The sequence below is a fragment of the Furipterus horrens genome, unplaced genomic scaffold (genome assembly GCF_987537825.1).
Source record: "Furipterus horrens unplaced genomic scaffold, mFurHor1.1.pri manual_scaffold_2, whole genome shotgun sequence".
In the NCBI taxonomy this organism is placed as follows: Eukaryota; Metazoa; Chordata; class Mammalia; order Chiroptera; family Furipteridae; genus Furipterus; species Furipterus horrens.
Window position 1 is genome coordinate 45902820 of NW_028327172.1, and position 24853 is coordinate 45927672.

General features: G+C 39.8%; 1 protein-coding gene across 1 annotated transcript in view; it reads left to right on the forward strand.

Moving 5' to 3' along the window:
- The first annotated feature begins 21458 nt into the window (after positions 1-21458).
- MRPL48 (mitochondrial ribosomal protein L48) overlaps positions 21459-24853 on the forward strand; it is a 55605-nt gene continuing 52210 nt past the window's right edge. Inside the window, exon 1 of the mRNA XM_090265315.1 lies at positions 21459-21589. Coding sequence (XP_090121441.1) covers positions 21569-21589 — 21 coding nt within the window. The 5' untranslated portion in view covers positions 21459-21568. The remainder of the gene's footprint in view (positions 21590-24853) is intronic.

A 24853-nucleotide genomic window follows, 5' to 3' on the forward strand; every position in this document is an offset into this window, starting at 1 on the left:
TGTAAGAGATCAGAGGGGAGAGAGGTTACCTCATAATGCACTGTGTTTATGACAAGGGTGAAATCTCAGCTGCATCTTGACATACTGACAGAATTTGAGTATAGGAAGGAAGCAGAGAAAAACATAAAAATACTGAAACTTGAATAAAATATTGCAATAATTACAAAGAACCAATGTCAATATATATCTTCAAATCACCTTCAAGTATTACTAGTAGGACTCTCCCCTCTGATTGACATGCCAGCTTTGCGGTAACAGAGTCAGGTTGAAATTTTTCATTATTTTGATCAATAAAAGCAATTAGTTTATATATCACTGATTTTTTAAAATCTGTCTTTCTGGCTTTTCCTGACATGCTAATTGTTGTTTTTGGTGCCCAGATGTGAGACTATCAAGGTTGGTATGTGCAAACAGTCTCCCAGAGAAGGCTTGCAAGAACATCAACGTTGCAGCTGTGGTCTAATACAAACAACAGATATTTATATGCCTAGAAGGTGATAGAGCTGAATAAGACCTACAGATATTCTCCAAGCTCATTAATTCCTGGAAAAGGCATTTGCCTGGAGATTAAAAAGGGGATCTATATCTGCTGTGTGTTGCTCTTTTGAGCAGGGTTGACATATGCCCTTTGTCTAACTCTACTGTAATCTGATGAGGAAAAGAGTCATAACCTGTTTGCTATGTTATCCATTTGCTAACATTATCACTTAGGATTTTTGAGCTTAAAAAAACAACAGAAAATCCAACTCCAAATAGTTTAAACGATAGGCAAATCACATAAAGAAGTTCCCAAGCTAGAACAGCTTCAGCTGGTTAATTTCCACTCAGCAATCTTTGCAAATACCAGATGCTTCTGTCTTTCTGCTCTGCTTTCCTCCTTGTATTGACTTTGCTCTTCGATACTACCTTGCTCAATAATCACAAGATGACTATTGTAATTCAAGTTGACACATCTAGACACTATAAAGTCCAAAGAAAAAATAGATGCCTCTTATGTATCTCTATAAGTAGAAAACATCTTCCAGCACCCTTCCAGAAGTCTCCCCCTTACATCATTTGGCCAGAAGTTTTTCATATACCCATCCTAAATCTGTCACTGACAAGAGAAATGGGATTACTATGACTGGGTTACAAAAGCATACAGCTGTGTGGAGGAAGGTGGATTATTATAATAAAATTCTAATGTTGTTATAAAGAGAAAAAGATCAAAAATGACATTTAGCAGCCTACCATCAATGTTCACTATGATAACACACCAATTTAGTTTCACGTATGATCTGACCCAGTACATTCATTTGTTTATTTATTCATTCTACAAACACTTTTCCCTACCTATTATGTGCCAAGCACTGTGCTTTTCTACTCGAGATGTTGCCAGTGTGAACAGCATCAGGTGTTACACTGTAGGGTCAGATTGGACCTTGGTTTAGCAATCTTGATACTTGAGTTCTTGCTAAGAAAGAATTCAGAGCCAAGACTCAAACTATAAGAGAAAGTTTATTCAGAAAGTCACAGAAGTAGAAGAAATGGGCTCAAGAAACAAGTTACAGAGGCAAAAGAAAGGTCCTTCGAGCTTAGGAGAAAGAAAGGTGGAAGTTGTCAAGTCTGGGAGTGGGCAGAAAGAGGGGACAGAAAAAGTGGAGGCATGCTTTGGAGAGGGGGAGCACACTGTGTCCTCTGGCCTAAGGGCTTGTAAGTATGGGGATTTTAAGGGAGGTCCCAGGGGAGGATCTCACTAGATATTCATCAGCTTTCCACTTGTGTCCACTCAGGGTTGTGGTCTCTACTAATTGGTCAGCACCAAGGCAGGGGGTTATTAGTCAATGCAGCTGGTCCTGATGCCAGAGATGGCATCACTTGTCTGGTTTTGCTGCTTTTCTGGTCCTGGAGCTGGAAAAACAACTGAGGCCTAGTGGTATCTGATGTGGGTCAGAACCTCATTGTCCTGGGGGCTCAATGCTTAAGGGCTATTCTCTGTCCCCCTAGTTCATTCCTCTTTTAAGGGGGTCTAACCCACATAACTAGCAACATAACAGAGGAGGAAAGGTCAGGGGAGGGTCTGAACTGTATGATCAGTGATATGAAAGGTCAGGAGGTCTAAATTGCATGAACAGTGGTATGCTAGGAGAGGAAACGTTACTCTGGGGGCAAGGTCCTTGTTTTCCCAGTTTTGCCTGTTGCTAGGCACCCAGGGCTTTCCACCCTGGTGAACTTCTGTACCTGGTCCGTTGTCCTTGCTCTCCTCATGTCTGCCAAACTTCCCTCCACAGAAACACAAAGTAGGAAAAGATTTGGTCCCTGCTCTTGAGTTCGCATCAATCTCCTGGTGAGACAAATATTTTTAAAAGTAAATTAGAATAAAGTAAGTAATAGAGATGCAAATACATTAAAACTCTAACTCACAAGATCTACTAAGGAGAGTATATAATGGTCTGTAGATTTCAGATATCATGTATATATTTAATGTTTCATCCACCAATTGAAACTTAGTAACATAAGGGGAAATCTTAATTCTCTCAAGAACAGGATTTAATCTCCTAATTTGGTGAGTTTTCTATTTTTGCATTTTATTATAGCCAGAACTCAAGAGAAGAACCATTATTGATAATAAGTATTTTTACTACTACAGCAGTCTAGAGCCCAGGGCACAAATGTGAGTTGGAAATAAGAGATTTTGGAGTCATCAGTTTACAGGTGGCAGTTGCAGTCATAAGGATGGATGTGATTACCTAAATAAAGTGTAGGCTGAGAGGTTAGGACAGAACACTAGGGAACAACAATGTATTTAAATTCAGGCAAAGGAAGTAACTTGTAAAGAAATACTAGAAAGTTAGGAGGGAAGCCAGGAGAGTGGTGACCAGAAGAACGAAAGAGACAGTTTCCCAAGCAAAGGAGTGGCATCAGGGCAGCTGTATAGGTTGTGAACTGAAAATTGTTCAAAGATTCTGTTCTTAAAAGATGAGCTACTACAAAGGGGCAATAAAAATGTTCTAAAATTGGATTGTGCTAATTATTGTATAATTCTTCAAATTTGCTTAAAATCACAGCATTAAACACTTAAAATGAGTGACTTTTATCATATGTAAATTATACCTCATTAAGGTTTTGTTTTTTTGTTTTTTAAGGGTCAGTGGTGGCCTCCCCAGTTTGATTCCCAGTCAGGGCACATGTCTGGGTTGCAGGCCAGGTGCCCAGTTGGGGGTATGCCACCGATCAATGTATCTCTCATACACTGAGGTTTCTCTCCCTATCTTTTTCCTTCCCTTCCTCTCTCTCTAGAAATAAATAAATAAAATCTTTAAAGTTATTTTTTTTTAAAAAAGAAGTTTCAATAGAGTGAGGACAGAAGCCAGTTTTGGGTTTAGAAAGAAATAGGAGATTAAGAAAGGGAAGCAAGGCCCTGACCAGTTCAGCTCAGTTGGTTGGGCATGGTCCAGCAAAGTGAAAGGTTGCTGGTTCATTTCTAGTTCGGGCTCATGCCAGGGTTGCAGGTTCGGTCCTGGGTCTGGGGCATGTGTTGAAGTCAGCCAATTGATGTTTCTCTTTCACATCGATGTTTCCCTCTCACATTGATGTTTCTCTCTCTTTCTTCCTCCCTTCCTCTCTCTTGAAAGATAAATAAATACAATATTTTCTTAAAGATTGTATTTATTTATTTATTTATTTTTAGAGAAAGGGGATGGGAGAAAGAGAGGGAAAGAAATATCAACGTGTGGATGCCTCTTGTGCGCCTCCAAATTTGGACCTGGCCCTCAGCCCAGGCACATGCTCTGACTGGGAAAATCTTTTTCAAAATAAGAAATAGAAGCAAGAAGTGAAGATTCTTTTATTCAAAGAATCTGGTTCTGAAGAGAAGAAAAAAATGTAGCAACTAAAGAGGAATAAAGTCAAGAAAGGGAGGAAGCTAATGAGTTCAATTTTAAACATAATCCTTTTGAAGTAAGAATCCACACACCTAGAGGTAGATAATTATTACTCTTTGTTTTAGAAGTAGAAATTGAAGCAGATTGCTTAGTACAAGGTTCTACAATAGGTGGGTATGGGGTTGAAGCTCAAAAGAGCAACACACGGCAGATATAGATCCCCTTTTTGATCTCCAGGCAAATGCCTTTTCCCGGAATTAATGAGCTTGGAGAATATCTGTAGGTCTTATTCATCTCTACCAGCTTCTAGGCACATAAATATCAGTTGATATTTATATGTCAGTATGTATAGTGGAAATCTCTCCATTCTCTTTGTTCAGTTCTTCCTTATCACAAGGTTTTCCTTAATATTTAATCTCAGTCTCTTCTTTCATAACTGAGTCTTTAAAACTCTTTTAAAATATTGTTGCATATGTTGTCTTTTCTATTTCTAGTGTTAATAAGGTCACCAGATATTCTCAAAAAATATAGGACCACTTCTGGCCAAGATGGAGGCATAGACAGACATGCTGTGTCTCCCTCCACAACTAAGAAGGAATACAACTACCTCAAAACTAGAAACAACCAGAAGTTCCAGAAAATCAAACTGCATGGAAGGCCAACAAACAAAGATATAAAGACAAAATACTCATCCGGACAGGTAGGAGGGGCGGAGCTGGGGTGCAGAGAATGCGGTGTGGTGGTGGCGGCTGTGGCGGCTGTGATGGCAGTGGCAGCAGTGGCAGCAGTGGTGGGCTGGCAGAAAGCACAGTTACATGTTTTAAAAAGTCAGGAGGGACACCTGGGGAGCGTTCCCAGCTCTTCACCAGACCGCACAGCTCACGATCCCAGCACCAGGAAAAATCAAGCGTCATTGTTTCTGACTGTGCAGAGCAGTGGGGGATGGTGTGGAGGCAGAAATTGCTGAACTCTCAGCAGAGTCTGCTTGTTTAAAGGGCCCCCATGGTCCTAGAATGTCCACAGACCCACCCACTCTGGGAAGACAGCCAGGACAACAGCTAGAGAGGTGCTAGTCCGATGCGGAAGTGGGAGAGGTGCCTGGAAAAGGGGCGAGTGCTGGGCAAGCGGCACTGTTCCTTCTCAGACCCCCCCCCACATACAGTGCCACAACGTGGTGAAACAGGTCGCCCTGTGCTGACGAATCCCTAACGCTCCACCCCTTACAACATAACAGGAGCAACAGCTCTACCTGGAACGCGGAGGCAAACAAACACAGGAGCCTGTCAGAATGAGGAGACAGAGAAGTATGGCCCAAAAAGGAGAACAGATCAAGGTTCCAGTGGGAAGACTAAGTGACGAGGAGATAGCCAACCTAACAGATGCAGAATTCAAAACACTGGTGATAAAGATGATCACAGGCTTGACAGATATGCTTGAGTACAGCAAAGGCATAAGGGAAGAAGTGAAAGCTATGCTAAGTGAAACAAAGGAAAATCCACACAAAACTAATGGTGAAGGGAAAGAAACCAAGGTTTAAATCAATGATTTGGAAATAAGGAAGAAAAAAACAGTCAACCAGTGCAGAATGAGGAAGCAAGAATTGAAAAAAAATGAGGAAAACTTCCCAAATTTTGCGAAGGAGATGGACATACAGGTCCGGAAGCATGGAGGGTTCTCGGCGAACTGGACCCAGAGGGGACCACACCAGGATGCATCATGACTGAGATGCTAAAGGTGAAAGATAAAGACAGAGTCCTGGTGGCAGCAAGAGAGAGGCGAAGAGTTGCCTACAAAGAGGTGCCTATAAGACTATCAGCTGATTTCTCATAACACACTTTGCAGGCAGGAAGGGACTGGCAAGCAGTATTCAATGTGATGAAAAGCAACCTACAACCAAGATTACTCTATCCAGCAAAGCTATCATTTGGAATGGAAGGGCAGATGAAATGCTTCCCAGTCAGGTTGAAACTAAAGGAGTTCATCATCACCAAGCCATTATTATATGAAATGTGAAAGGGACTTACTTAAGAAAAAGAGAATCAAAACTATGAACACTAAAATGACAACAAACTCACAACTATCAACAACTGAATCTAAAAAATGAAAACAAAATCCAACTAAGCAAACCAGAATAGGAACAGAATCATAGGTATGGGGATCATTTGGAGGGTTATCAGCTGGGAGGGGGAGGGGGAGAAATGGGGAAATGGTGAAGGGACTAAGAAGCATAATTGATTGGTACGAAATAGACAGGGGAATGTTAAGAATAATATAGGAAAGGGTGAAGCCAAAGAACTTATATGCATGACCCATGGACATGAACTAAGCGGGGTGGGATTGCTGGAGGGAAGGGGGTACTGGGCAGAGGGGAGCAATGGGGAAAATTTTGGAACTACTGTAACAACACAATCAATAAAATATACTTAAAAAAAAAAAAGAGTTCCTGTAGACATGTTTCTCTTCTCTCTCCCCTTGGGATAGTATTCCTTTTATGTTTTTTTGATAGAAAAGTTAACATTAGTGTCTGGAATACTAAACCCTTTTATTTATAAATTCATAAGTTAGAGAATAAAATCACTCACTTTGTAAAACTATTTATTCATTGCAAAGGTGTCACAAGGTTACTTTAAGTAACACCTTCCTGTTTATTTAGGGATCATTAAATTTCATTAAGTTTTTACCAGAAGGTAAAAACCAAACGGATAACAAACACTGTTCATTGAATATGAATCACAAATCAAGATAAAGCAAGTTTGAAATTATAATGAAAAAAGAGCATTTATGTGTCCAGCTTTCTAGTTTTTCACTTTATCGTACAGATAATTAAAATATTGGACAGTTCTGTTTAATACCATATGTTTATGCTTTGGTGGTAATGAATAGGCAAAGTCATGCTGATTAAGACAGAGCTTTACTACAGAGGAAGGACTCTGTTGTTCTTACAAATAAATACAGATTCCTAGAAGGGATCAAGACTCAAAATTCAAAGAAAAAACTACATAGAGACTGGCAGTCAGCTCTATGTAGTAATATTATTACATATGTAGTTATCATTTATTTACATATAATTTCAGTGTCTTGCCTTGTACTTTCCAATAATCATAAACTTTTTGAGGACATAAATTTTTACCTTCAATTTGACCTACAAAGCCTAACTCCAATGGTTTTCAATAAATGCATGTTCAATTGAAATAACAAATGCATTATATTGGTGTATCATGGTTTGAGTTGCCAGATAAAGTACAGGATGCACAATTAAAACTTAAAATTTTGTATTCAAAATTTAATTGAGCATTCTTATTTTTATTTGCTAAATCTGGAAACTCCAATTATAAGTAACCTTTAATTAGTAAAATATCACATCTTGCAGCCCTACAGACTAAGGGCTTCTCTCCCTGAGAGTGTGACTACCCTAGTCTGAAAACAACCTTAGAACCAAGTGATCTCACATGCTCAACAGAGACACTGAGCTAGAAAACACGTTATCTGGAATAGTCTGATTTTTATAGAGAGGATAAAGTACAATACTCATTATAATTCTTTGCAGAAATTTTAGGAAGGATCGAAAGAGATAATTATCATGCCTTTTTGTGTTGCTGAAATGAGATATGCTCTGTAGGTACAAAAGTCATATTTATACACACTTTTTCACCAGTTCTGTTTATTTTTAAAGACAGTTCTAATAGAAGATTAGCTCTAAGGGTAGGCAAGTTGCTGGAAAGATTTGAAAGAGGGAGATATAGTTGGCAATTTCTCCACTTACAAAATTAAATGCTTAGTGAATTCAGCTTCTATTTTGGATAGAAATTTAAAAATATTTCCAAATGTAAAAACTTCCATATTCTTTTAAAAAACACAACACAATATGTGAATGATCCCACCACCATTACCACCTACTCTGGTTAGGTAGGGCAGGGTCTAAGAATTCCTCCCTCTTATCCTGTGATTTCTAATTAATTGCTCTCTATCTCAAACCTTAGAGTCTTGAAGGGGAAAAAAATGATGCTATTTAAAAATGTCCAGGAGTATGTGAGATCTTTCTTCCTGGCCTGTGTCATAAGTTTGGCTCAGATAAACTATTGGGTTGGCTAAAAAGTTCGGCTTTTTTTTTGTTTTTGGTTTTTCATAAGACGGCTCTACTAGCACTTAGTTGTCTTTAACGTCATTCAAAACAATTTTGTTAGGCTGTATTGTGACAGCTATCATATCAGCATGCATTAAAAAAACTTATCAAGAGACTCCACGGGGAAAAAAAAATAAAAATAAAAAACTTATCAAAATTGGTGAATTTTTGTGTACCATTTTAATACTAAAAATGGAAGAAACTACATAACATTTTCACCATTATGCTTTATTATTTCAAGAAAGGTAAAACGCAATTGAAATACAAAAAAATATTTGTGCAATTTATGGAGAAAGTTCTGTGACATATCGAACGTGTCAAAAGTGGTTTGTGAAGTTTCATGCTGGAGCTTTCTTGCTGGATGTGCTCCATGGTCTGGTAGACCAGTTGAAGTTGATAGTGATCAAATTGAGACATTTATTGAAAACAATCAATGTTCTACCACACAGGATATAGCCAACATACTCAAAACATCCAAATCAATAAAGTCATTGGTGAAAATTTAAAATGCGTCTTTTATATTACAGAAAAACTAGATGGACGTTTTGGCCAATACATAAACTTCTTTTTTAAAGTATATTTTATTGATTATATTGTTACAATAGTTCCAATTTTTTTCCCTTTGCTCCACTCCACCCAGCACCCCACCTGCCCCAGCAACACCCCACCCCAAGTCCATGCCCATGGGTCATACATACAAGCTCTCCTGCTTCACCCTTTCATATATTCTTCTTCTTTTTTTAATAAATAAATGATTAATTAATTATTTTAACAATAAAAAATAACAATCCCTCCCTCTCAGACTTAAGACCCTTTATAATCTTATAAAGGACAATGGGCAAAGGTCTCGAGCTCCTCTAGCTGCTTCGAGCTGGACATGGCCGTCGTCCTACCTACCCTTGGGTCCAGAAATCCCTAATAAGAGTGGGGCTGCAGAGGGGAGGGTGGCCTTCCCACATGGGGAAGGATTGTGCAGACTCCAGGTCAGTTGGCTGTCCCCGGACAACGGTGTGCTTGGTTTAACAGGCTGGCGTCCTTGCTGTATTCTGGGGGCAACAGATTTGGCAACAGGGTTAAAAGAGATCATTCAATCCATAACCACTAGATAACAGAAGGCAGGAATTAATTTTTCAATGTCCCACATTAGGGAAAAAAAAGGGGCTTCTTTGGAGGAAGGTGTGCCAGGCACATCTCACCTGTTCAAAACCCTTTTGCCCATTATACTTAGTTTGGGCTGAGGGAAATATTTTAAGTTTCCCCCCTCTCAGACCTCTGGACCCTTTCTGTCTAAGCCATTAGGATAAAAAAGAGAAACCGTTTTTGTAAAGTGAAGCCCACAGACCACCCTATACTTCACCAACCCAGTCACTTAGTTCAGCCAAACCGTTGAGTCTCAGGAGGCAGCGCTGCAGACAGGATTAAGTGAGGCCTATACATACAATCACTCAGGTAATGAGATCATAGACTTATGCCCTTTGAAAACAGAAAACACATGTTAATTTATGTAACATAACCCACAAACAAGTCTCTAAATCTATACATAAACTTTTTTTAGATAATAAAAATACAAATGTCCAGAAATGAATGTAATGGGAAGCATTGGCATTATTTACATACCATATTCATCTTGACTTGGATATGTGATAGAATGAAAAGCCTTATTCAAGCCTTAACAAAGTGTATCATGTGCATTTCACAGAAAGAGAAATTCCTAATATTTACTTTACAAATTAATGGATAAAATAAGAATAAAGATCCTAACAGACTAAAGTTCATAGATAGAATTTTATTTGGGCTCTTGGTTTCAACAAGGGGCTCTTTGGGTAATTTAGCCAAAAAGATGTAGATTACTAAAATCCCAGTATCCCAGGCCATGAATTAAAAGGCCATTCTATAAACTTTATGTTCTAGAGTAAGGCAGGATTCTGTCTGTTCCTTTATCAAAGACATCAACTTTCATTTGTTTGTTTGTTAGCTTAAAACTAACCCCAAAATTATCCAATCAGTTATTTACTGTCATAATAATTTGAGCTATTTATATAACTTTCTTTGTTTATCCTAGGAGTAAAGTTGTTTTGAAGGTTTACTATATTGTTTTTATTATTAAAGATAAAACTCCACTTGACAATTTTTAAAAGTGTGTTATTATTATTTTCTAATCACTGGTTGTAAATAGAATTCTGGATTTCAGGCTCAGCTGTCATTGAACATTAACTTCTAGTGACCTTGAGCCCTCAGGCTTTTGTCCCTATAGGCTTCTGTTTCTCCATCTGTAAAACGAGATGGCCCACATGATTTTGGATTTGGTAATGGTTTCTTAAGTATGACACCAAAACCACAAGCAGCAAAAGAAAAAGCGTTCGATAAATTAGACTTGGCTAAAATTAAAAACTTGGTGTATCAAAGGACACAATTAATAGAGTGAAAAGACAGTTCACAGAATAGGTGAAAATAATTGTCAATCATACATATGTAAGGGCTTAATATGCAGATATGTAAAGAACTACTCAACATTTCAAAATTGGAGAAATGACTTTGAATAGACATTTCTCCAAAAAAGATATAAAAATGACCAGTAAGCACAAGAAAAGATGCACACCACCATTAATCATTAGGGAACTACAAACCACAACTATGAGATACAATTTCTCACCTACTAGGATGGCTATAAAAATAGGCATAAAAATCAGAACATAAAAATTGGAAAATAAGTGATGATGAGGACTTGAAGAAACTAGAACCCTTGCACAGTGCTGTTGGGAATGTAAAAGAATGCAGTTGCAGTCAAAAAGTTAAAATATACAATCACATGACCCAGCAATTCCACTCCTAAGTATATACTTGCAATAATTGAAAGCAGGAATGACAAAAGCAGGGTGAGGCAAAGGTAGGTTTACAGGGGTGAGTATGTGAAACATAGTTTATTCTTGTATTATTATTTCTTAATTACCATACTATTTTCATATGAACAACTGTAAACCTACTTTTGCCCCCACCCTGTACTCATATACGAATATTCATAGTAGCATTATTCACATAGCCAAAAGGTACAAAACAACAAATGAATGAATAAACAAATTGTGGCATGTCCATACGATGATATATTATTCAGCCATAAAATGGAATGAAGGGTTAAGGAAATTGATGCATGCTACAACATGGAAGAACCTTAAAAAGATTCTAAGTAAAATTTTAAATAGGACAAATATTGAATGATTCCACTTATGTGAAATATCTAGAATAGGCAAATTTAAAGAGACAGAAGTTGATCAGAAGTTATCAGGGGTTGGTAGTGTGGGAAACGCTCACAATAAAAACTGGGACACAGGACTTGAGCAGCAAAGCGAGGCGTTTATTCACGAGTCTGCAGAGTCGGGTGCACCCTCAGCCAGGAGAATGTGCGCCCCAAGTAGACGAAGAAAACTGGTTTTATAGTAATGCAATTAGCTCCCCCTCCCTTCTCCTTCTCCTTCCGTTTCTCCATTACTGGCTACTCCCGAGTTACAATCTAACGCCATTATCTAAATGCCCCTATTGTGGTTGGTAAATATTTTACTACTGTCAACTCCCGTCTCCCAATTTCCCTTTGTCTGGTGATGACTATCTTTCCCCCTTCAGGATGTCCCTTAAGACCCTCTAATTACATTTGCCCTTTGTTACTAATGATTTTCTACTGGTTTGGAAGTCACTATGTCCTTGTTTCTTATAGTAGGAGTGGGTAATAAGGAAGTTACTGCTTAATGCCTACAATTTTAGTTTGAGATGATGAAAATTTTTGCAAATGATAGTAGTAATGATTGCACAATATTATGAAAGTAGTTAATGCTACTGAATTGTATACTTAAAATGATTAAAATAGAAAATTTTACATCACATACATTTTGCAACTTAAAAAAAGTAAAATTGAGTTAGGTCCAGGACCTGGTGAGCTCTAAGTAGGGGGGCTGGCTCTAAGTTCCACAATAGCACAACAGTCCACATTTATGATTGTTTTGCCAATCGTAAGTATAATAGTATCCCATTAAGCTCTCAAAGTTGTCCTAGTTTGAACAATAAATTATATGGTTACCCAATCTCTAAGAATCTCTGATTTTCAGTGGCTCTGAGACCTTAACCACGGGCATTAGGACCACGTAAAGGTTTTGTGATGACATCATCTCTGAAAAACTAAAACCCAGCGACCTCTAGGGAACTGGAAGCAGCGCAGGAGCCTTCACTTCACACAAACGCCCTGCTTCCGAGTGGCAAACTACTCTCTCTTTGAGTCTGATAGTCCGTGAGTAAAAAGGAACACTGGAAGGGTACAGCCGAGGCAGTGAAAGCGAACGACCACAGCCTCTTGGCGTCCTGCCACACACAGCATGGCCAGCCCCCTCAAAGTGGGGCGGGAAAGGGGAGGTGGGAGGGAGGAGGGGGGAGGGGCAGAGCCTGCCGGCCCCTTTGGGCCTGCAAGAGTTAGGGCGGTCCCTAATAACCAAACCGGTACAGCGGACCAATGGACAGAGGCAAGGGGCGGAAACTATTGGAGGAGCAGACAACGGTCAGAGGGCTTTGGGGGTGGCCTGGACCAGGCGAGCCTTGCTGGCTTGTTGCGGCTGCCACGTAATTCCCAGTTTTTGCAGCTGGATTTTGCCCGGTAGGGTGCCACCGTCAGCGTTTCCGGGTTGAACTCCAGCTGAACAGATCAGTGCCCACCCTCTCAAGTGCTAATCCCCCTCCTTCAAAGCCCAGCTGGCTCCGCCCTCTTCTTTGAGGTGACAAGTCTTTCTCCCAACTCTCAAATAAACTGGCGGCACCAGGTTGTCCTGAAACGTTTGAACTTTAAAAATTTTTTATTATAAAATAAATGCATAATTTATAAGATTGGGAAATTAGGAAAAGCCTTAAAATTAAAATGAAATAAAATATTACCTAGTATCCTGTCAACCAGAAGCATTCATGATTACCTTTGGTCGTTCTTTTATTTTTTTCTCCTACCTGTTTTAAAAATTCGGATAATGCTGTAAACAAGTTGTGTATTGTTTGTTACATACTAAGTATTTTTCCTTGTCATTTTAATTATATGTGTAGTATAAAGTATTCCATGGATGAATGTGCCATTATATCATATTTTCCCAATGGGCTTTTTTTTTTTGTCCGCTCTCCCCATGGGCACTTGGAACTAAGTGAATAGCTGATTGGAGATGGGGCAGGTAGAGTAGAAGAGACAGGTAAGGGCTGGCTAGTCCACAACTTCATCCTCCCTTTGTAAAGTTGTTCCACAGGAATTACAAGATTTTAGAGCCTTTAGAGACTTAACAGTACTAGAGTTCTAGAGTACAATCTTGAGAAACTCATAATCATATTATGTTGAGGATGGTAAGGACCTCTAAAAAACAAGCCCAAACTTTCACCAAATGTAGGCGTATCTAACAATCAGAGCTTTTTCAAAAGTTGGGTACTTTACATCTAGAATGTCACCTCTTACTAGCTGTACTCAATGTCTCTTTTGTATCAAAATGGCTCTAACAAGTCTTCACAGACTGGTCAAGAAATGTTAGGACTTCCAGCCCCAACTTCTTCCTAGCTTGGAACTAAGTATCTATGATAAATGCTGTTTATCTTGCACTATCATTACTCATTAAATAAATAAGCAGGACAGGGAAGGGGAGGTTTTATATGGATTTGTCCACTAATTTATTTGATAAGAGAGAAATAAATTTTGGTCCCTTCCATGAGATCATGGAAGGTAGAGGGACTGACAGCTTAGGAATTTTGTAATAATAATAAGTTGGCCCGAATGTCTCCAATTAACAACATTCAAATGAGGTACTGTTGAGTGGAAGTTGGATAAAAAGAGCACTCGGCTAGGAGACTAAAAACCTGGCTCTACTTTGTAATGACGTTGAGCAAGTCACTTTAACTCTCTGAATCTTAATTTCCTCATCTTATAATGAGGATATTAAGTCCTTTTTTGCTTGTTTCACAAGACTGTTGTGAAGAGCAATTGAGAAATGTTTATGAAGGTGTTTTAGAAAAAAGAAGGCAATGTGTTTTGTTATTATTATTGGATGGCATAAAATTTTTCAAAAGGATGTTTTGAAACTTTTAAAGAATCATTATAATTTAGATAATTGAAAAAGGAAATCTGGCAAAAGCCAAGTGGTAGAGTAATTTTCCTAGGCCTATAGGACCACTTCATATGCCATGATAGTATTATCAACTCATGTAACTTCTGTTTTATTCTGAAGAATTTGCCTTTTTGGCCTGGAAGGAACAGAGTTCTCAAATGATTTAGGGTGGAGATTTGTTGAGCATTTTTTGTTAGGATTATACATACTGGAGGCCCCTGAAATGCTGAGCAGCCCAGTTTCAGAAAGAGCTAGGACTCAGGAAGGAATGGTGGTTTTGGGTTCAGGAAGGGGCTATGGACCACAACAGAGTTAGAAGGTCTGGCTTCCTCTTACTCAGACATAAAGAATAATGTGTTCAATTGTATTGAGCCTTAGTTTCTTCATTTGTAAAATGGAAATAACAACAATAGAAATGTTATCTAACTGGGTTACTGCATATTGGTGGCAGAATAATGGCATCCATGATCATTAGAGATGAAAGGGCCTTAGAAATTATATATATTTAAAGCAGAAGGCTAAAGTTCTGGGTGGTAACCTGGTCCACTAGGCCTTTCCCTTGATCTGAGAGCTCCTAGTACATCACCTTAATTGTGTAGATTTGCATGCTGAGGTCTAGAGAGAAGAAGAGACTTGATCTAAGTCATCTAGGTCACATAGTGGTAGTAGTGGACTTGAGCCCAGATTTTTAAACCCCAGTATGGTGTACTTTCCATGAATATAAGCTGCTTCCTAAAACATAATAAGAGTGTATAAAAGGCTGAAATTGTCAGGAATAAAGGTATTAAGATTCCAATGGTATAAATAGGTAACGGACATGATCAGGCAGTTCACAAAGGAAACACAGATGTATAACAAAATATGGGGAAAGGTTCAATCACATCAACAACAGAAAATGAGCTTCTGGCCAAGATGGAAGCCTAGAAAGACATGCTGCGACTCCCTCCACAACTAAGAAGGAATACAACTACCTCAAAACTAGAGACAACCAGAAGTTCTAGAAAATCAAGCTGCATGAAAGTCCAACAAACAAAGATATAAAGAAGAAATACTCATCCAGACAGGTAGGAGGGGTGGAGCTGGGGCAGAGAGGACGCAGTGTGGTGGTGGCAGTAGCGGCAGCAGTGGCAGGCTGGCAGAAAGTGAAATCACACGTTTTAAAAAGTAGGGAGGGACACCTGGGGAGTACTCCCAGCACCAGACCAGACAGTGTAGCTCATGGTTCTGGTGCTGGGGAAAATAAAGCCTCATTGCTTCTGACTGTGCAAACCACTGGGGGTTGGGGCAGAGGAAGAAACTGACGGTCTCTGAGCAGAGTTTGATTGTTTATAGGGCCCCATGGTCCTAGAACATCCGCAAACCCACTCACTCTGGGAACGACGGCCAGGACAACAGCCAGAGAGGTGTTGTCTCATACGGGAAGTGGGAGAAGTGCCTGAAAAAGGGGCGAGTGCTGAGAAAGTGGCATTGTTCCCTCTCAGACTCCTCCCTCACATACAGCGCCACAACGTGGTGAAATGGGTCACGAGTACTGACGAATACCGAAGGCTCTGTCCCTTACAATGTAATAGGTGCAACAGCTCTACCTAAGACACAGAGGTAGACAAACACAGGAGCCTGTCAAGATGAGCAGACAGAGAAGTATGGCTGAAAAAGGGGAATGGATCAAGGTTCCAGTGGGAGAACTGATAGCCAACCTAACAGATACAGAGTTCAAAACACTGGTGATAAAGATGCTCACAGGCTTGACAGATATCCTTAAGTAGGCAAACGCATAAGAGAAGAAGTGAAGGCTACACCAAATAAAATGAAGGGAAATCCACATAAAACCAATGGTAAAGGGAAGGATACCAGGGTTCAAATCAATGATTTGGAACATAAGGAAAAAATAAACAGTCAGTCATTACAGAATGAGGACGCAAGAATTAAAAAAATAAGGAGAGGCTTAGGAACCTCTGGGACAACTTTAAACATACCAACATCCACATCGTAAGGGTGCCAGAAGGAGAAGAAGAGCAAGAAATTGAAAGCTTATGTGAAAAAATAATGAAGGAAAACATCCCAAATTTGGCAAAGGAAATAGACATATAAGTCCAGGAAGCACAGAGAGTCCCAAACAAGCTAGACCCCAAAAAGACCACACCAAGACACATCATAATTAAAATGCCAAAGTTTCAAGATAAAGAGAGAATCTTAAAAGTAGCAAGAGGAAAGCAGACAGTTAACTACAAAGGGGTACCTATAAGATTATCAGCTGATTTCTCAAAAGAAACTTCGCAGGCAAGAAGGGATTCAATGTGATGAAAAGCAAGGACCTACAACCAAGATTACTCTATCCAGGAAAACTATAATTTAGAATGGAAGGGCAGATAAAGTGCTTTCCAGAAAAGGTAGAGCTAAAGGAGTTCATCATCACCAAGCCATTATTATATGAAATGTTAAAGGGACTTATTTAAGGAAAAGAAGATCAAAACTATGAACAGTAAAATGATAACAAACTTGCAGCTATCAACAACCGAATTCAAAAACTAAAAACTAAATCTAATTAAGCAAACCAGAATAGGAAGAGAATCGTAGGTATGGGGATCACTTGGAGAGTTAGGAGCTGGAGGAGCAAGGGGGAGAAAAGGGGAAATGGTGCAGGGATTAAGAAGCATAATTGGTTGGTACAAAATAGACAGAGGGAAGTTAAGGATAATATAGGAAAGGGTGAAGCAAAGAACTTATATGCACGACCCATGGACATGAACTAAGGAGGGTGGGATTGCTGGAGGGAAGGGGGTTACTGGGCAGAGGAAAGCAAAGGGAAAAAAAAATCAGGACTACTGTAACAACACAATCAATAAAATATACATAGAAAAACAAAATGAAAATGAAAACTCTTCAACTTATAAACTACCAAATTTGGCAAAATATTTCAACTGTCTCAAAAATACTCTATATACAACTAATTCTTCTTCTCATGATAGTTATCATAAGAAAGTAGCATTAACATTAACCTTTAGTAAAATCTAATATTCAAAGTAAAAAATTTAGGATCCAATGATACATCTTTATAATAGAATATTGTGCAGTGACAAAATGTTATTTGCCATGAGTTTTAATAAACTAGGGAATATTTTATATCATAATATACTGGAAACAAAAATGTCTCTAAAATTGGATGCAGACTGTATTACAACTATTTTTAAAAGACACAGAAAATGGAGAAATATAATGAAATGTTAATATCTTGGCTATCTTTGGGTGGTGTGGATTTTTTGTTTTGTTTTACTTTACTTTTCTGTCTTTTCTACATGTTTTACAGTAAGAATGCCCCTGGGGTTTTTTTGGTTGGTTTGTTTGTTTGTTTAAGGAAAGGCTCTGAGAGACTCAAACAGGAGTAGCTTATCATGAGAACCATTTGTATTTTGATTAGAAAATCTTGGGCCCAAAAGTGTTAGTGTTCTTCAGCAAGCCCAATATTCATCTACAAATATTTTCTGGTGCCTCCTAGGTGTATCTGATATAAAGGTGCTGAGAGAAAAGCACAATGCTGAATCAAAAGTATTCTAAAATCAAGGAGCATGGCCTGGTGATCAGAAAAAAACACATCTTCAAAAAACTATAATACTGTACAAATGATAAAGTCCAGAAGAAGGGTATAGGAAAGTATATTGAACAGAGTTGTCAGTGTGGTAGAAGCAAAGGGTATGTGAACTGCCTTTGGTTCTCATGGTAAGCTACTCCTGTTTGAGTCTCTCAGAGCTGTCTTTGAAAATAAACTGGAATGTTGATGAACCTGCAGGCTGATAGATCAAGTACAAGGTAACAATAGCCCATTTCACTGTGAGAGACAGTGAACGTGGACCTTGAGAAGTAGGTGTAAACGTGAAGAGGAAGAGGCATTGTTGGAGATGAAGGTTAGAAGTTCCTATTTCAATAGGTCAAGGGCGTATTATGTATCTTCTGAGGAATTTATTTCAAAATTGGCCATCCCATCATGATATTGTAAAATCTGCGTCTGTGTCTCCTCATCTCAGATTGCCAGGCAGGAGAACTGCACTAGTTTTTAGAGTGAAATTGTGGTTTTTCTGTTTCTATTTTTCAGTACACATGTGATATCTGAGGCTTGGGCAGCAGCAGCTACAAAGGATTCTTCCTGCTTCATTAGAAAAGGTTTTCTTACATCAAGTCATGTTGTAAGCTATAAATGGTGGTGTAAATTATAAAAGGGCTGAGACCCTGCCGAGTAGCTCAGTTGGTTAGAGCATCGTCCTGATATCCCAAGGTTGTGGGTTTAACACCTGGTCAGGGCACATGCAAGAGACACCCAATGAATGCATAAATATGTGGAACAACAAATCAATATTTCTCTCTCTCACTCCCTTCTTCTTCTCTCTCTCTCTCAAATTAATAAATAAATAAAATTTTTAACGAGGTGGGAAGAAGAGGGAGAGGATAGCCTCTAAGGCGTCCGAGTATTCCAGTATCCTATGCTGGAGGAGCTTTGAGCTACAGGTACTCCCCCAGTAACCTGGACACAGGTTCTGGGCTTCTAGAAAAAGCTGAATTGCACATGTTGCAGCTTGATAAGTGGTTCTCTGTACAATTTCTCTCTCCCTTCTTACAGGCTCTTATGATCTCACTAACCACTTGAGCTTCCCTCTTGCAGCTTCTTTCATCATTCTTTCTACCTCTCTCCAGCATTAGGTAATCCCCACTCATTCAGCTTAGGCCTGCACAAGTAAAACTCTCCTGATAAAGCACAGGCTGGGGAGTCAGCACCTTTCTGATTTTTCCTAGGTGACCAGCTCTCTTCCACCTATGGTCTTGTATCATTTTTTCCTTTTGAGTCTGATTTTCTTTGTACTAAAATCATACCAAAAAAATAAAAGCAGAAAAGTCCTACTGAAGCTAAAACAGTTTTCAATTGGAGTTAGTTTAATGCATATATTTTCATGTAAGCCATAAATTAGAGCTATTGTGTTACCCTTGGGAAACTTTTAATAATATAATAGGTACCATAGAAGCATTACTTTAAAGAAGTTTAACCTGAGATCAAACATATTCTTCTAAAGGGCCTCCCTTTATTCTCTCTTATTTTCCAAAGCTTTCTCTGATGTGGTTGTGCTGAGAACTGAAGCAGGTTTTTTTAAAAAAGCTTTTTTAGAAAAGCTGGCTTGTAAAATAAAGCCAGAAAGGCAGAGTTCCTCCATGCTTTTATTTGTGGTTCAAGATCTTGGAAAATCTAAAACTCACAATAACATCTAGGAACTTTTAAATATTCACTCATTCATTATTTTATTCAATACTGTATTTATTTACTTATTTTTTATTGACTAGAGAGAGAGAAGGAGGGAGAAAGAGAGAAACATTGATTTGGTGTTCCACTTATTTATGCATTTATTGGTTGCTTCTTGTATGTGCCCAGACCAGGCATAGAACCTTCAACCTTGATGTATTGGGCTGATGCTCTAACCAATTGAGCTACCTTGCCAGGGCCCATTCAACATTTATTGGAGCCTCATTATATTCTATGACCTGTGCCAAATGCTGGGGATACAAAGAGAAAGGAAGATTACTCCTTAAAAATATTGATTGATTGATTGATTGATTGATGTTAAGAAAGAGGAAGGGAGGGAGGGAGGGAGAGACTGAGAGTGAGATTTGTTCCATTTATTTATACATTCATTGATTAATTCTTGTATGTGTCTTGGATGGAGATCAAATCTGCAACCCTGGCATATGGGGATGATGCTCTAACCAACTTAGCTACCCGGCCAGGGCAGGAAAATGCTCCTTTAAGAATATGCTACTAGGACTAAGTATAAAATAAACAAAGATTGGGAAACATCTGTCTGGAAATGGAGGAGAAATTTACAGGACTGAAAAAGAAATTGGTGCTTTGGTACATTAAGCTTCCATTCTTATATAGAAAAGGCTGATTTCATTGTCAGTTCCTCAGTAAAGTTGCTTGTGGCTCAAATTCATGTGTGCTGTGTAAGTGCCAATTCACCAAATGTTGGTTTGAGATTTAGAGTTGGCAGTGGGAGGATATCAAAGCTTTTAGTTTGCTTCTGGTGTTGTTGACCATAAGAAGGGACTTCCAGAGTCAAAAATCTATTGCTATTATCCTGGTTGTGGCATGTACAAGTTGTTTTTAAGCTTTGGCAAGCCTTCTGTCTTCTTCCCTTCATCTACAAAGTGAGAAAACATACTTTTCATCCTAGTTTTGATAAACTTTCATAAGATTCATGTAAACAAACAGGTACAAGACACCGTGTTAAGGGCATGAAAAATGGGCTGTGTGAGTTACAGTGAGGGACCACACCACACCTGTGAAGTGTATATAAGAGGCTGAAGAGAAAGGGTAACACGGACAAATGTTGGCAAGGATGTGGATAAAAGAGAACCCTTGCACACTACTAGTGGGAATGTAAATTAGTACAGCCCTCATGGAAAACAGTATAAACAGTATGAAGGGAGCACCTGGTCACATGAAGTCAATATTAAGTGAAATAACACAGATGCTGTTATTTTAATTGTTGTTTTTATTACTGCTGTTTCCGTTACTATTTTATTATTATTATTGTTGTTCTAAGCAAGGAAAAGGTGTAAAAACTGGTAAATATGAATGGGGCTTCAGTGACAGGAAGTTTGCTTTATTGTCAGAAACCTTGCCAATATTTTTTTATCTTATTATTTTTCAAAGATTTATGTATTTATTTTTAGAGAGAGGGGAAGGGAGAGAGAGAGGGAGAGAAACATCAATGTGTGGTTTCCTCTTTACGCCTTATCCTATTGTTTTATCAGTCCTTCCTATGATGAAATTCCAAGGAGCTAGCTACAAAGGGCTATATAGGTAAATCGGGGCAGGGTTGCTAAGAGACCATTTAAAGAGACAAATTCATAGTTAAGTGATGCACTAAGCATAATGCATTGCACATACTGGTCACGCAATAAAAAAAGTTATTATCAATTATTATGGGGCAATCAGATGTCAGAAAAGTTCACTTAGGATCGATCAGCTGTTTGTTTTTTTTTTCCAAACAGCTTTTAAATAGTGGTTAGAAGTCAGATCCCCACGTTTTGTGCTAGACGCTAGAATGAATTAATCAGACAGGATTTCAGTCCTTGAGGAACTCAGTTTATTATGGGAAAGAGATAGTAGCGGTATATAGTATGGCAGACCAAACAGCAGAAATGTGTGCCAAGCGTCTGGGCAACAAGAGCTGGCAATTAATTCTGCCTGGAGAAAGCAGCGAAGGCAACACTTGAGCTGTAGTGAGGGCGAAGTCTGCGGGGGATTTCTGGACAAGGAATCTGAGAAGCTGCCGGAACCAAGGTGCTGCGGGAGTTGAGTGAGTCTCGGTCGGATATTGTTACTGGACCCGATCAAGGCCCTTCCGTCGGTCTTGTCGGCCGAGCAGGCAGTGCAGCTGCTCGCACCGATCACCAGCTTACACAATAACAAGCCGCAGCAGCAAAGGATGAACGGAGCTCTGGGAAAGGTAACGCGGGGTCTACACACGCAGGGCGCAGGGGTGGTGGTGCTCAGAGCACAGCTTGAAGGTGGCCCAGACCACCACCGCCTCTGCAGACATCCGGATGTAGACATTAGCGAAAGCTTGGCTCTTCCCGGCAGCACATGCGGCGCCTTGTAATCAAAATGTTGTGCTTCCTCTCCGGTCGCGTTTGGTCACACGATCTCGCGCGCCGCGCACCTGTTACTAGATACCCTCCTCGCCCGTTGGCCTGGAAATAGAAGATTCCCACTATGGGAGTCACAACACCAGGATAGGTACCCATATGACCTTGTGCAGGTCACTTGATTTTTGCATTAACTCGCTGAACTGATTGAGATGTGAGGCTACTTGATGGTAAGGGAAGGGTAGTAATAAAATACATATTTACTTACAAAACCTTTTTTAAGTGACTGCAGTAAAACCGTATGAACCACCATAGATGCATTCCTTGGCCTTCCCTTGTCCTTTGAACAGATTAAACAGATTTCAGTTGCACTCTTTCAGTTGTATCATGCTGCTTGGTAAATTAATGACATTTTTAGCAACTTACGTTAAATTTTATTTTATGTATTAATGGTAGAGACTGTATCTCCATGATGTGTAGATTAGCACGATCATTGCTGCTCATGATCTATTAATAGTTAACTTGTGGCAGCCCTTGAATTTCCATAGCTTTGTTTCCTTAAGGGCCCAGACCCCACATCATTCTGTATGAAACAACTAACTGCTGTTTGCTTAGCCAAATTGTGAGAATTGGGCCAGATCTGGTGAAAGAATAATAGAAAAAAAAGTCTGCAAGTTTCAAAAATCTATTGTTAAAAGATGGTCAGACTGGTGACTCCACACTTCTACTTTATTTGCCTTGATTCTGAGGAATGCTGAAAGGGAGGGATTTTTTTCAAGGAATTTTTTATTATTTTTTTTACCATTTCATACTCCAGGAAAGCCCATGGAAGTATGTGATTAGGCTCTTATTCTATAATTAATAAAATGCTTTATTTGCATAATTTCATTTGATCTTCATAATATTCTGAAATGATCCTGGCAGGTGCAAGATGAGGAAATTGAAGCTACTGGCAGGGTCTGGTACATAATAGATTCTCAAATGTTCTCCTGAGTGCCTGAATGAATGAATGCCTCGCTTATAGGGCAATAGCCTCTTAAGTGGTAGTACTGACACTACAGCCTAGATTTTCTACCCCTCTAAGACCTCACTGTCTTTCATTTTCTGAGTATTTCACATTTCTCTAATTTGATAATCATCTTGGTTTTCCTCATCTGTGAAATGAATGAAAGCTTTCCTTGATCTTTCCAGTTGTCAGTCCTTCCTTTTATTTATTTATTTATTTATCCTCACCCAAGGGTATGTTTATTGAGTTTAGAGAGAGGAAGGGGGAGAGAGAGAGAGAGAGAGAGAGAGAGAGAGAGAGAGAGAGAGAGAGAGAGAGAGACAGAGAGAGAGAAACATTGATCCATTACCTTCCAAACGCGCCTGGCCGGGAATCAAACCTGCAATAATGTAGGTATGTGCCCTGACCAAGGATCAAAACTTGCAACTTTTTGGTGTATGGGATGACACTCCAACCACCTGAGCCACTCAGTCAGGGCATCAGTTCTTCCTTTTTTGTGACCTATACAATCCATCTTACTGATCTCACATTGCAATATAATAATAATTGCACATATACTATCCTCACTAGAAATGTATGAGGGTAGTCAACTCCTGGGGCTGAGGGGGGTGGAGCTGCCTGCAGGGACAGTGGGGCTGGGGATCAGAAGACCAGAACAGTAATCTCGACTGGCTGGCTCTGGGATTTGGGCCAAACTACTTGCTCTCTCTGCCCTCCTACGTTGGAGGAGCGTTGTATTGGCTCCCCCTGGCCATGGTCTCTCTGGGCCAGCAGTGAGACTTTTGAGAGTGTGGCTTTAGTGCCTGCTTTCTGGGCTATGACCTGGAGGAGCTGTGCCGGCTCTTACAGGTTCGTTCTTGCCAACCTGAATCCGGTAGCGGGAGATGAAGCTGGGTTTCCCTGTTGTGTCAACCACCAGGAGAAGCCCATTGAAGCCCCAGAAGAACAGAGCGGGCACGAAGGTGACACCTGGGGTTGGGAAGCAGAGGGAAGGGTCAGGGTGACTTCAGGTTCTCACAGCACAGATGTTAACCAACCTCACACTTGGCAGCGAACCCAGCAGCTTTGTGTACTGTCCCTGGCCATGGAGGTCTCGGTGCTCCCGGTCAGGGGACTTACCTTTAGTCCTGGGTGACAAAGTAGCTGAGGGAAACTTGGACACTAAAGGAGTGTCTTTACTTATTTTTGTTAGTTGCAATACAGGTGCAACAACCTTCTAGGTGGTTAAAGACTATATATATCAGAGAAGGAAAACTCTGACTCCAAAAAACCTCCGCTGCCTTGCGGCATACCTCTTCAGGGGAAAGGCTAAGGGAGTAAACCCCGACAGAAAATCCGGAGCCGGAGTCCCTAAGGCGGTTTGACGTTGTAGTCAACACCGGCAACTCCTGCGGCGCACCTGAAACCAAGCTGTATTGACTCCGTCTTTCCCTTGGACCCTTCAGCTGCGAAGAGAGGGGGGGTCTGCTGCATGGGCAACAGCAGACCCTCCATATCACCCTGCCCAGGCTCTGTAGCTTCAACACGGGAGGAGACAGATACCATGTCACTCCCGAGTCGGACTGCACAACCATTCTCGGCGGTGCAGATAGACTCTTAAGAAGCTACACCATCGTCTCTCGAGACGGACGGCTGCCGACGAGTCAACTGTATTTTCTTCATGTCTGTATGTACTCAGTCTACAGTGTACTTGGCTTAAAGTAGGTACCTGATAAATATTGAATGAATAAGTGAATGAATAAATGTTGACATTACGTGGTATATGATGTTTCTCTCTCTCATTGAAAAAAAAAACAAAAATGCCCTCAGGTGAGGATTAAAAAAAAAAAGTTCCTGCCTTGATCCCTGGTTGGTCCATTTTTATACAAATGAGCACTCCAAGCTCCCGCAGTCTGATTTGTCCAAATAGCTTGTCCTGATTGGTCAGAATCTTGTGTTCTGATTGGTCAGTAAATATGCAAATGAGGATATAGTTGTACAGTTCTGATTGGATGAAACAGGTCTTAGCCCATTGATCAAAATACAGTACCAGAAACTCCTTTATAAGGGTTGATTGCAAAGTCAGACACACGGTGCCAGAGGCTGACAGCTCAGTCTATGCCCTTTTCCTGAAGTGTGG